Raw genomic sequence first — 14218 nt, 5'->3', positions numbered from 1 at the left:
CAGAGGATTGGGATGACCACACTGGTACCACTGACCACAGTACTGGTGATGCTCTTAGATTGGGTCATGGGTTCACTTATGGTGATCTGATTATGTTTTAAAGTAACATTTTATTTTTTGTATCAAATATGACATAATAAAATAATCTACAATGGTTTTGAGGACTAAAGGAAAGATCTTTAAGATGAACAAATACAGTGCTACAATGGCCATGCACAGTGCTCAATGTGTTATCAGCAGCAAGAAAAAAGGGTAGTTTTAGTCTTTCAATAAAAATATATTGAATGCTAAGAGCGAAGCACTGGAATACAGAGATGAATAAAATAGTTTCTTCCCAAAGAAACATCTGCGGCCTGTTTATATACTTAACAAAGCACGTGCTTTGCAGACATCATTTGTTAAGTCTTAACAGTTTATCTTGCCAAAACAAACAGACTGGTAACATATCTTAAGAGGAACTTACGGAACAGCATCCTCTGACCTCTGGTATCTCAAAAGGAAGCAGGACATTTTCTTAAAACTATCTTTGTTGTTCTTTAGTACATATATAATGAATGTTATCATAATTTAATTATTCATATATAGAAAAGTAGAAGTAAAATGTAAAAGCCTTATAAGCTTTTTTATTATTGAAAGAGCAATAATCCTGACACTAATCAAAGCTGAAAATCACAGACTGTAAGAGCCCCTATTCTTTAGATGGTGATAGAAAATAAGAACTAAAAATTTCTACACAGCCTTCTGGATCCTCCCAAATACCAATACAAGTAACTCAACAGGCAAAGTGTGAGAAATCTGGTTGATGACAATTGGCAACTAAACCTTTCAGTCTAATCATGGAGAACTGAAACATAACCAAGTGCTTTTTCATAATACCTTGGCCCTGCTCCATGACCACACTGGCCAACACCCAACAGCCAAGCCAGAGCACGTGCACAGAGATGACGAAGGAGTCCAAGCTAGACACTATGTGCTCATGCCATAAGTATTGTCAGGCCTGCTGCCAGAAAGGCTTTGGAGAGGGGCTTAGAGCTTATGAGACTACTTGACCCCACTTTACTCCATTTGGGAATGGAGGGTGGAGAAGGTAATCAAACTATGATAACAGCACTTACATTTCAACGCTCATAATTAACTTAGAAGTGTACAGAGGAGTGAATCTAGAGCCCTTTAGCCATAGAAAAGTATCTGTTTTTACGTCTATGTGAATATTAAAAAAAAACAGTGGTTAATTTCATTTATGAAGATGCTGCCAAAGGAGGCTTTCTAAAATAAATATGTATATGTGAATCTGCTCCCCCTTCTTGACTTTGAATTTCAGAATTAAAATCTAACAGTATTGTTTGATTCCAACTATATGACATTCTGGAAAAGGCAAAAACTACGGAGATAGTAGGGGCACCTGGGTGGCTCAGTTGGTTAAGAAGCCGCCTTCAACTCAGTTCATGATCCCAGGGTCCTGGGATCGAGCCCCATGTCAGGCTCCTTGCTCAGTGGGTGCTTGCTTCTCCTTCTCCCTCTGCCTACTTCTCCTACTGCTTATGCTCTCCCTCTGTAAAATAAATAAAAATGTTTTTAGGGGCATCTAGATGGCTCAGTCAGTTATGCATCTGCCTTCGACTCAGGCCATGATCTGAGGGTCCTGGGATCCAGCCCCATGTCAGGTTTCTTGCTCAGCGGAGACCCTGCTTCCCCCTCTCCTTCTGCTGCTCCCTGTCTGTGCCCTCTCTCTGTCAAATAAATAAATGAAACCTTTAAAAAAATAAAATAAAGTATTTTTTAAAAACCCCAAAACTATGGAGATAGTAAAAAGATCAGTGGTTGCCAGCGAGAGGGGAAAGAGGTAGAGCAAAAAAGATTTTTAAGGCCCTGAAGCTATCCTGTATGATACCATAATGGTGAATACATATCACTGCACATTAGTCAAAATCCACAGAACATATAACACCAAGAGTGAATTCTAATGTAAACTATGGACTTTGCGGGATAAGGATGTATCAGTCCTGGTTCATCGATTGTAACAAATGTTTACCACACTGGTGGGAGATATTGATGGTAGGGGAGGCTGTTTGCATTTGTAGGGGCGGGGGGGGATATAGGAACTCTGATTTTTTCATTCAATTTTTCTATGAATCTAAAATTGTCCTAAATAATAAAGTATGTGTGTGTGTATATACCTAATACGAGATACTATAAAAGTACATAAGGTAACTCTTGCATTGAAAATACATCTCATGGGGCGCCTGGGTGGCTCAGTGGGTTAAAGCCTCTGCCTTAGGCTCAGGTCATGATCCCAGGGTCCTGGGATTGAGCCCCGCATAGGGCTCTCTGCTCAGCAGGAGGCCTGCTTCCTCCTCTTTCTCTCTCTCTCCACCTGCCTCTCTGCCTACTAGTGATCTCTGCCTGTCAAATAAATAAATAAAATCTTTAAAAAAAAAAAATACATCTCGTGCTAGAGTAGTTCTAAATTTGATTGTTATGCTGTAAACAACTCCAAACCTACTCCTAACAGGACAATGGTTACTATCAGATATTTAGTATGAGCCATCCCACTACAACAGATCTTCTTTCTACAGACAGCAAATAACCAACATGAAGACTCCAAATATTGTCCATGAAATTGAAAAGCTCATTCTCTGATCATCAGTATCTTCTTCATATGCAAACATAAATTACATGAGTTAGTCAAAAGAAGCACATGATTCAGACATAAAAATGCAAGAAGATGGATATGGATAATTGATTCTCACACAGAAAATTTTATTTCTAAGGAATTTTTTTTTAAAGATTTTATTTATTTATTTGACAGACAGAGATCACAAGTAGGCAGAGAGGCAGGAAGAGAGAGAGAGGAGGAAGCAGGATCCCTGCTGAGCAGAGAGCCCGATGCAGGGCTCGATCCCAGGACCCTGAGATCATGACCTGAGCCGAAGGCAGAGGCTTTAACCCACTGAGCCACCCAGGCGCCCCTCTAAGGAATATTTTTTAAGAAATTCCTTGACCTGGTTTAACTTTGTGTTCCATATTTCTGGCCTGAGGCTGCTGTTACTGTATTACTCTTTACACGGACTTGGAAGTGAAAACAAATTAAACAATCAGAGATTGTAGAAGCTGGAGAAAAAAATGCCAAGAACACTGACCAGAAGTTCACTAGCAGTGTTCCTTTGCAAACATGATGAAAAAATCATTTGGAAGAATTAACCGATGAGACAAAAATGTGCCTACAATAAAAGGGCGGGGGGGGAAACTCCAGATAAATGTAAGAGTATAAAAAAAGTTCTATCAAAAAAAAAAAGTTCTATTGATATACTATTTCTTAATCTGGAGGTTGGTATACAGTTACTCATTTTATTATTTTTATAACATATACACATATACACATATACATATGAAATTTTTTACTTTGGATGAATGAAATATTTCACAGTAAGTTTAAAATTTATAGGCACGGGGACAACCCCCAAATCCAATGACAGATCAAATAATATATGATGTAGTGCCCAGTGTAAAACACTAATAAGAAAGGAAAAATGAAAGATTAAAGACTCAAAGAACTATTACTAGTTTATGCTGTTATTCATCTGTTGGAAGAATTTAGATTCTTTTCCTGGTGTAGCATTATTTAAGGCAAATACGACAACATAGATAAAACAACAAGATAAAAATCACAGAAATGTCACAAATAAAACTTCATGAACTCTACTTAAAACTTCAGAAGCCTCTGAAAGTTAAATGCAAAAGGAATTAATTCGTTCTCTTATTTTTTTTCTTCTAGCTGGCCCTAAAGGCGTAGAATTAATTTAACTTCAGCATACCTATGCAGCTGACAGTATTCCTGGCTTCTAAAAGACCCCAAGAGAAATTGATTTAGTGGACAAGTATTGCAGCTGTTAGAAGAATCCTATAGATAGATCACAGGGGGGAAAAAATCTGCCCCCATAAAAACACCAAGAGTCTGAGCTGCAATTTTCAGAGTACTTAAACATTACAAATTCCTTAAAATAGTTTCTTCCTTTTAGAAATGCACATGAATTTTCAAATTCTTAGTGCTAAGTAATGTATATACATCAAGCACCATGCCTGGCACATGGTAGGTGTCAATAAGTATTTATGGAATTGAATTAATTCAGCAATATCCTCATGTGCCAACATCTCGGGGACTTGCCTGGCTTACAAGGGTAGAAGGGCAATCCCTTTTTTCTACCTCACTCTAGTGTTCATTTTTAAACTCCTAGCACATTAGATCTGGTTATGCTTCTAGTGCTAATAACATTGTTTTAAACAATACAAAGGATACTATATGGAACAACAGTTATGACAATAGGTAAGCTTTATTCTCAACCAACTATACCCCACCTCAAGTGCAAGAATTCTGTAAAACATAAACACTGGTTCTGTGCTAGGATTAGTACAACAAATTGAGAAAATTGGAGGTGATTCAGATACAAGTCAGGAAAACACTGCATTCATAAAATTATGATCCAACCAGGATTAAATAAAACAGTGTAATTATTTTTTAAAGACTTGTTTTAATAAGAATCTTTATTTAAGGTGTAATAGCCAATTTTCTTCCAAATACCCTAAGAGAGGTAAAACTGTTAGTATTAAAAAGAAGTATATTTAAAACGTGCAAGGTTTAAAAAACACTCATGCACATCGGCTAATTCTTTCTTTTTTTTTAACTCTTTCAAGCAGATGAAATGAATGCACATAATGAAGCTGGACAGCTGTCTTGCTCTCTATAGTATCACCAATTTATTCTTTCTGGCCATCAGAACCACTGGGTGGGGAGGTCGGCATGGCTTCTCAAACAGTCCCATCCTCTTGTGAGTTAAGGGGCAAGGCCAACCAAATGTGTATTATTGTATGGATATCACCATTCCAGGAAGCAAGTTAGTAGTTTTCCCTCTTATCACTGAAATATCTCAAATTTATGCTTCCCACTTTTCAACTTCAATTGTAGTCTGACTTCAATGCTTTCCTTTTCACTGCATCTCCTCCCTACAACGTAATTATCCACTGAGCCAGAGAAAATAGATTCTGAATGAAGAATGCTGAACTTCACATTCACTCATTAACCCAACAAACTGCAACGTTACTTTACCATGTTACATTCTATAATGAACTTCCTAACAACTTCATCAAGTATCTTTCTCTTAACTACCTTGTCCTGCTGGTCTTGAGTTTAGGCTACAGATGTACTACAATTAAAGTTTTTTCTTTACAAAGTTTATCTAACACCACCTCCTTTACATACCCACTCTGAAACACACATGTATACACTTCATACACTTCAAGGTTTAAGCATCATGCTTGGTTGCTCTGCTCAATTAACTGAACAAGTTACATGGCTCCTGTCTGATGAACCTACTGGGAGCTGAACTTAAAGTTTTCTATTGACAAAAGAAACCAAGAAGCAAACTAGAGTACAGAGTTCAAGTCGCAGTCTTCTTCAAATTTCACTGAATTGATTCAAATGGATATACTAGTATTATAAACATTTTATAAAACAACTGATATAATAGGAACAATTATTTTGTTAGAATATTAGTTTTTAAGGCAATGGTTCCATCTCTACAGTCATTCTCACCTCTTTAGTCCAGGAATAGTCAGTATCTGATTTCTGGGGTGCAATGAAAAAATTCTTGGCTTCAGGAAGCCTCAAGTAATACCAGGAAATTTTGACCGCCAAGAGAACTACTTGGCTGAAGACTGGAATTATTCTTTTTCAGTACAGACTTTCAACTGAAAGTTGCAAGTTGAAGAGCAGTCATAAATAACTGTCTTCACACACAGGCTAAAGTCACTAAGCAAAGACACGTTTCATGAAATGCACATAATTAGTATCAAAAATTTCTCTTCCCGTGTAGATTTTTTTTCTTGCTACAGCCACATAATCACCATTGGAGACATAAACTTCTTAAAAAGGAGACAATCTGTATGTATTCCTAAATAAAATATAGTTTTGAAAAAATATTCTCACAGTAACACAGAAATGTATATGCTGAGTCTATTTTCCTATTGGAGCAAAAAAACCTCCTTCGCTATTAAAGAAAAACAAAACATTTCACAAAATTAAAATTGTGAAGAAAAGTACTATTAAAGCTATTAGTCTGCACAAAACTAAGACAGTATACACAACACAGGCTCTCAATAAGTGCTATTATTATAAAGGTTAATTTTAACATTATTATTCCACATTTTATTGTGCCTAGTGTTCAGGCACTTCCATATAATTAATCCACCCCACAGAACAACAGAAGGAATTATTATCCTAACTATATCAACATGCTCAAAAAAGGTAAAGCAATTTGTTCAAGGTTCTGTAGTTTATAATTACTTGGCTCATGACAATACTGTCTCCTTCCAACATTCATGATCTTTCTGTATCATGCTGACTCTCTAAGCAGTTTTTTTTAATATGCTCCAATTTTTCTATTTTTACTTAAAAGATCATTTTTAAAATACATTTTTTCATCTGAGGTTGACAGCTAGGTATTATGTACTAGTACTCCAATTACTGGGTACCCAAGGAAACAAAAGATGATCGGACCTGAGTCCTAGAACTTCCACTCTGGTTTGGCTAGATTTGTTCATGTACTTTGGTATTAGCTGCACATTCCCCAGGCTCCCCTCCCCTGGCACACACAAGATACAGTGAAAACCACATGAGGTTGAGATGACATTTAGGAGGATTTGTTTAGTCCTCTGACAACTCATACTGAGGGGCCTCCCTCTTAACCCTCCACTTCACCAAATCTCACCTCTGAGTAATACAAAGCTTTAGGCAAATCTTTCCCCTCTGCCTTTTTAAATAGGTAACCAATTTTTTTTTCAATTTAAAGCCAATTAATTAACATATGGTATATTAGTTTCAGAGGCAGGTAACCAATTTTTTTTTTTTGGTAGGATTTTGTTTATTTATTTGACAGAGTGCAGGAGAGAGAGAGCACAAGCAGGGGGAGCAGCAGAGGGAGAGGGAGAAGCAGGCTCCCCACTAAGCAGGGAACCTGATGTAGGGCTCAATATCAAGACCTGGGGATCATGACCTGAGCGGAAGGCAGTCACTTAACTGAATGAGCCACCCCTGTGCTCTGGCAACCAATTATTTTTAAAATCATTTTCCAACACCATAAACAGATCAATTAAATTAATTAAAACAAATGAAAAGAAATAACACTTTTCTTAAATGAAATCTATGAGGTATATAGTATCTATAGCACACCTTATTGTGAAACAAGCACAATATACATCAACTCAGAAAGTGTATCTAGGCTTTCCATATTCTAAAGTTTCTCTCTCTATCCAACTTGACAGAAAATTATTTTCCAAGTTGTCAGTCTCCTGGTCAAAATAAATGAATTATAAACTTAAAATCTGCAAACTAAGAATGTTATATATCTTCTAGCAATTCTTCTATAAAATGTTTAGGAACTTCCTTTACCCACAAACAGAAACTAAAAAATAGCTATGTTTCTAAATATGTGATCAACATACTGTTTAATTCACCTGGTTTAGAAGAGAGAACAAACAAACCAAGGGGGGGAAAAAGCACAATGAAATCATGTTAAATGAAACCTGAATGATTCAGAATTTGTGATAATTTGAAAAGGGTTTGAATCAAGTTAAATACTTAAAATTTCCCCATATTTCCATGCTCAGTACATAATTATTCCCTCTGAGAAATTCAAATCTCACATATGATGCCTTTATGCTTCTATTCTTCTACCACCTACATTTTTTTCCTTCACTCAAATATATGCCTGACCTGGTTCCTTTACTCATCAAAACACTAAAGCGTCCAACTACATAAAACATTCTCGAGTTCTCTACCTTCTGAACACCCTTAAAGGGGTACAAAAACTCATACAGATGTTGCCAGACCCCCAACAAAACAACTCAGTTGGGATTTAACATAAAATTCAAACAGATAACTATAAATATTCTTTTTAATTACGATCTTTCAAAAAAACTCACATTCTGATTCACAAAAAGAAAAATTAGTTCCAACAATTTAAGAACCACTACAGAGGAAAAAAATCAATTATTTCCCATGATTAACGTAGTTATTCACAGTAACTCTTAGTAACACAGCTGTGTTGTCAAGGAATTTTAATCTCTTAAATTAAATTTTATATTTGGAAAATATACATTCGAAAACTTCCACCAAAAAACATCTTTAGTGCTGCTATTGATCTTAAAGAAAACTATATTCTAATATACTATTAAACCACAGCATCAAAAAAATGAAAGAGGACAGCCTAGTTAAAACCAGCATGATTATAATTATTTGAACCAAATTATATTTCTATAATTTCCAGATAAGTCCAAAATTCCAGATAAGTTCAAAATTTTTTAATCCTCAAAAAATATTAAATTACCATACTAGCAATTTTTAAACTTAAAATTTTGTTAAATGGGTTTGCAACATAATTCTTAATACTGACACTTCATTCCAATTTAATTATCTCAAAATTAAAATCTTAACAATAAGTTTAATCTACTAAAGTGATTTTAATCCACAAGATTTAAAAATAATGTTTCTAAACACAGATTACAAATAGTTTGCACATGTAAAAAAAAATGCAATCTTAGCAATAGCTAGCACTTCCTTATTTGTCATGACAAATGCTGCAAAGGCACAGCAAATTTCCTTGTAAAAAACGGACACAATTTATTTTGGACTCACCACTTCTTCCAATGCAGCACTTCGCCCAAAAGAACAAGTGAGGTGTGTGAGGCAGTTAACAAAGGACGAGAAAAGTTCATTTGGAATGGCAGTTAAAACATTTCGAGGGAACACAGTTATCAGGTTGCTGATAATGCTGGAGATTCCCACAGCTTCTGAATCTTCTATTTCAATTCTACAAATCAAGTAATGAGTATTATTAAGTGGTAGTAGAAGAAAAGTCCCAAGAACTCATTTCCAAACATGCAAATATTATCATCCATTCATTTTTAAAGGCGTGTCTCTGTGTATTAATTTCAAATTACCCATATAACTATACTTCAGAATATAAGCAGGGAAAAAAATCACTAGTTTCTTTTTCTCCTCTAATGTTAAACAAAGAAAAAAAGTGAAGGTTCTTTTTCAGTTACAAAGGGCAAGTATACCTACCCATTGATAGTATTCAGTAATCCCTCAATGAAGTGTGCTAGATAATCAACTTGTGATCCTTCATCGGGGAAGATGGGTCCATGAAGAGAAGCTAACTGGGCAAGGCACTGAAGAGAATCTTGTGCCATATCTGAATCTTCTCTGATTTTTCGATGTACCTGTTAGAAAGAATTACTAATCCATAAAAATAAATTCTTCTTTTGTAAGGGTCACGTGTCTATCATGCCGAATGAGGTAAGAGAAAAATTCACTGTAGCTGGTTATTTCTAGAAAATTAATTCCTGAACTTAACTAAATTTGAAAATTGTCCCTCAGACCACTTTACATTATAGGCCATGATTTTAAACTTATCAAGTAATTCTTAACTGAGGGCTACCTACATTTTGAAAATTGAACTGTCTCCAGCATGTTATGACAAAGAGAGAAACAGATGCCAGCCAGTCAGACATACTGCTTCTTCTAAAAACAGCAACAACGACAGTCATCTGTATTATGCTAACTATGCCTAGCTACAGCTTCTTGCTAAAGTTAGCAGACAAGTTCAATCAAGAGTATATAGATGCTGCTTTAGCAGAAGTAAACAGTTGCACACTTAGAAAACCAATATACCTTTCAATCCCTAGACGTTCACTAATTCAACCAGTATATAAGCATACTCTTTCATTACTCTGAGATTGCCCACAATTTGCTTGAATTTCATTTTATCCTATACCATTGCTTTTAATAATGGCTAAAATTTTTTATTTTATTTAAATTATATTTACATCCACTTTAAACCTCATCTAGATCTTATTTCAATGATGCAATACTGATGTGAAACACCTGGTCCATGGTATTCTGTGCAAAAAGAAATGCTCCTGAAATACTGCTTCGCATTTTACAGTGTTATTAATATTCTCAGATTTTAAAGATGTTTCATTTCTGTGATCTGACATAATTAAAATGCCAAAGAAAAATACACTTTGTAAAGAAATTGCAGGTAATTTTTTATCCTAATCCACCAACCACATTTAATGGCAACCATTTTCTACTTTCCACAAGCATTTGACTCATCCAGCCCTTCTTTTCTTACACAAATCTCTTTGCTTTCTGAATGTCACAGAATTTTAAACATTAGTTCTCTATTTGTTTCAAATTATGTTCACTTTGACTCTGCAAATCATTTATAAATTACTTGAAGTTAGCATATTTCTCTTAACTATTCACAGGTACATTTTTGGGACACAGTGAACAGACACTCAAATCCTTATTCACAGATTGATTTCATTAATCTTTAAAACCTTGAACTTCTTAAGGCTCTAAGAAATTTAAAATACTAAGGAGTCACAAAACTGATCTACTGACATGTTTAAAATATCCCATCCTCTTTGGTCTAGAATATGGGTTGGCAAACCACAGCTTATGGCCAAATCTGGCCTCCTACTTATTTTATATGGCCTATTCAGATGGTTTTTACATTTTTTTATGGTTGAGGTAAACAAAATAAAAGAAAAATGGTATTTCAAAAGATAAGACAATTATACAAAATTCACATTTTAATAACTGTGAATAAAGTTATACAGGAACACTACAACGCTTTTTTGTCGAATTATCATCCATGGCTGCTTCTGTATGACAACAGCAGAGCTAAACAGCTGCCTCAGAGAACATATGACCTGCAAAGCCCAATATTTACTACCTGGCCTTTACAGAAAAACTCTGCCAATCCCTGGTCTAGAATAACACAAGTGTTTATCAAAATATATTCCATTACATTTTAAGTTTTAAATAGTAAATTTAAAGTATAATACACAAATTCATCCATCTACATTGTCCAATTCAAGAACTTCTGAACACAACTCATTCTTAAATTCCTTATCGGAAAACTAACTAAATTTCTGTCATCATACTGTTTAACCTAATCAACATTTAAGCAAGTTATCCAAGTGTACATTCTGCCAATGAATACAATGCAATCCCGGACAACAGAGGGTTTCTTTTCTATAGAGCTAAATGGTTGCTTGTTCCTGGGAGAAGTGAGGAATCAAAAGATATGATGACCAAAACAGCTAATGTTGATTATGTAATAAAATGAAATAAAAATAAGGATATGCCTCAGAGCCTGCATGGAATACTGTTTACACTTAATTTATGTTCTCTGAAATATGAACCATATAAAACTCAGGATAAACCAATGAACTCTTGTATAATATAGCAGATTCTTGCCTTTCTTCCAATGTCAGCATTACACAGGAGTTCTACCGCAACTGAGCTGTATCACACAAATTAAAAACTGAATTCATCACCTGAATAGGGAAAGCAGAGGGATAAGGAAAAGGAAAGTCTAGCAGAACACCCAAGGAGGTGAATGGCAAAGAAAGACAAGGAGTAAAGAGAAGCAAGTTAGTAAGATAAATTCTATTGGAACATGCTGAATCTGAGATGTCTGTGCGCCATCCAAATTAAAACATCCAGTAAGCACTTGGATTATAAGGCTCTGGAACTCTAGAGCAGCCTGTGCTGAATATAGATTTAGGAGTCATCGGTGCAGAAGCGGTGCTTGAAGTCCAACGTGTGGAAGAGACAGCCCAAGAAATGTGTATAGAGTCAGCAAAGCTGAAAACTAAGATAGAACACTAATGATTTTTTTCAGTAAGCAGAGAAAATAAGAGACCATAAATGAGGTCAAGGAGAATCAGTCAAAAAGGTAGGAGGAAAAATTAACGAGAGTGGTTTTTCTAATACCTTATGGAATAAAGAAAAATTGAGACATTTGTAAACTTTTGAGGGGCAGAAAGAAACCTAGAGTATTCCTAAATTCAGATGTGACCAATATATTTCAAGTCTTAAATTCATGCAATAGTATATCTATGTCTACCTACTCAAATCGCTAGAGAAATAAGGATATCCAATAGAAAAATGCTTTCTATTAGGTAATGCATTCACATAACTTGAAAATAAACTTAACAAAAACTGAATGAAATTAAAAGATTACCCACTGTCATTTTTATAACAAACTACAAATTAAAAACTTTTTATAAACCCCTTAAATGAAAGCAATAAGCCAAAAGCACAAAACTGTTAAAATAATACAGTAAAAAGGGTTAAACTTTCAAATTCAGAAGTTATTTGCATGTGGTGGTTCACAGCTGACAGAAGCAGCTGTCTACTTTGTCTAGACAGCTGTTCAGATTTGGGGGAGTTGTTTCCAGTACTGCCAGCAAGTTTTTCACCTTTTCAAAAACTGCTGGAATGGGATCTTCTTTCAGTCAAATGAATAACACAAAGAATTGAACTTGGATACATATCAAAACAATTTGTCAGATATGGCAGGCAACAGAATTTGTTAATTTAGTCACACTCATCTCTTTGGTACGGATAGTGTTTTTAGTCATCATTTCTCTGATTTAAAGAATAAAATGGAAGGTAATACTTAGTCTAAACATTTCTGCTGAAAACATTTTTATGTATAACCATGGATGAATAACTTTATTCTAGGTATTATAAAATATATACCACAAAACTACAATATTTTAAATGGTTTGATTAGAACAGGAAGGCAGCTGTAAGGATAGTAAATAATGTTTTTCTAACAAATGGAAAGGTAAGACACTAAAATGGCTAGGATTAAGTAAAAGGGCTTCCTTTCTTCCTTCTTAATTGGTCTTTATTTGGACTTTCACCCCAGTCATTTTATCTAACTTGTGTGCCTGTACTATTAACAGCAAATTAGCATCCCTCCCCACTCCATATACACGTTTTTACCAGCTTTGGACTATTACAGTGGGGATCCTCATGTGCAAACATAGGAACATACTGCCTACTTTTGATATTTAGCAAATAATAAACAGGACTATTTAAAGTTGTAATTGAAATAAACTGCTATTCAATAACACTAACTTAACCCATGACTGATAAATTAGTACATAAAAAAGTACACTACTCTACTAAAGCGGATCTCCAAGTGAGGTCCAGGAATCCTGAGACATTCCTAAGACCATGTCAGGTTGTCTATAAGGGAAAAACTATTTTCATACTAATACTAACACAGTATTTGCCCTTTCCATTGTCACTTTCACACATGTATACAGTGGAGTTTCCTCAAGGTTACCTGACCTGTAATATTACAACCAATTGGATGCAGAAGCAGATCTGAGAATCTGGCTATCTTCTATTAAGTGTAACATTAGAGTTTTGCAAAAATATAAAACAATGCCACGCTTTTCAGTAAACTTCCCCCCTCCCCAAAATTAGCTATTTGTTCACTAAAATGTTATTTATGTTAATATGTAACAGTTTGGTGTCACTATTTTAAAGACTTTATTTTTAACTAATTTCTTTGCCCAACATGGGGCTCAAACCCACAACCCTCAGATCAAGAGTTGCATGCTAAACCGACTGAGCTAGCCAGGTGCCCCCTCAAAAATTGTTATTTTTAAATGAATTACTAAATTATTTTTTAAAGTTTTCAGTTTGAATTTTTAATACAGTAAATAGTAATAGCTATAACCTCATAAACAAAAGCTATTTCGAGGTGTCAGTAATTTTTAAGAATGGAAAGTGGTCCTGAGACCAAAATGTTTGAGAATTTCAGCTCCAGGATATTCAAGTCTTCATACTTACATAACATTTTTATAAATTAGCAAGAATATTTCTATATAATTTCTAAGCAGATGTACTGATTAGAAGAGAATGCTTCAGAGGAGAAAGCAATCTGTCCTGTTTTACTTAAGAAAAATACAAAACATGTACTCTTTTCAGTGGCGCTCCCCCTTGGCCTTCACCACCAGAGATGAAAAGCAAGACTTACTGTGAAGAACAGCTCCATAACTCTGCTATCCAGAAGAGTCTCCCGCCAGGATTCTGTTGGCTTTAACAGCACATTTTGTGAGGATTCAAACATAGCTATATAATGTCTGCCCAGTTATCTGGTGTCAAGGTCAACAACAATAACATTCTTACTTTGTCTAAAGTATAAGTATATCCTAAATATAACAGGAGCCATCCAGAAAGAATGTAATGGAAACAGTTTAAGCCTCTTCACATATGCTACATAATTCATGAATGAAGCTAAGGAATAAAAGGCATTAAGTGCTTAAAAAAAAAAACACAAAACCATGC

The 14218-nt window shown here is 35.0% G+C and overlaps 1 protein-coding gene across 2 annotated transcripts in view; it reads right to left on the bottom strand.

Annotated features, from left to right (window-relative positions):
* The window catches only part of LOC111159909 (exportin 4), a 123416-nt gene that overhangs the window by 36535 nt on the left and 72663 nt on the right, over positions 1-14218 (bottom strand). For both annotated transcript variants that reach the window (XM_022522587.1, XM_022522588.1), the window contains exons 7-9: positions 13908-14020; positions 9119-9276; positions 8690-8864 (exon numbers count right to left, since the gene is read on the bottom strand). In XM_022522587.1, the coding sequence (XP_022378295.1) occupies positions 8690-8864; positions 9119-9276; positions 13908-14020 (446 nt within the window). The remainder of the gene's footprint in view (positions 1-8689; positions 8865-9118; positions 9277-13907; positions 14021-14218) is intronic.

This window comes from Enhydra lutris, unplaced genomic scaffold (assembly GCF_002288905.1).
Source record: "Enhydra lutris kenyoni isolate GAN:26980312 unplaced genomic scaffold, ASM228890v2 scaffoldscaffold71, whole genome shotgun sequence".
Lineage (NCBI taxonomy): Eukaryota > Metazoa > Chordata > Mammalia > Carnivora > Mustelidae > Enhydra > Enhydra lutris.
This window is presented reverse-complemented; position numbering and strand designations above follow the sequence as displayed.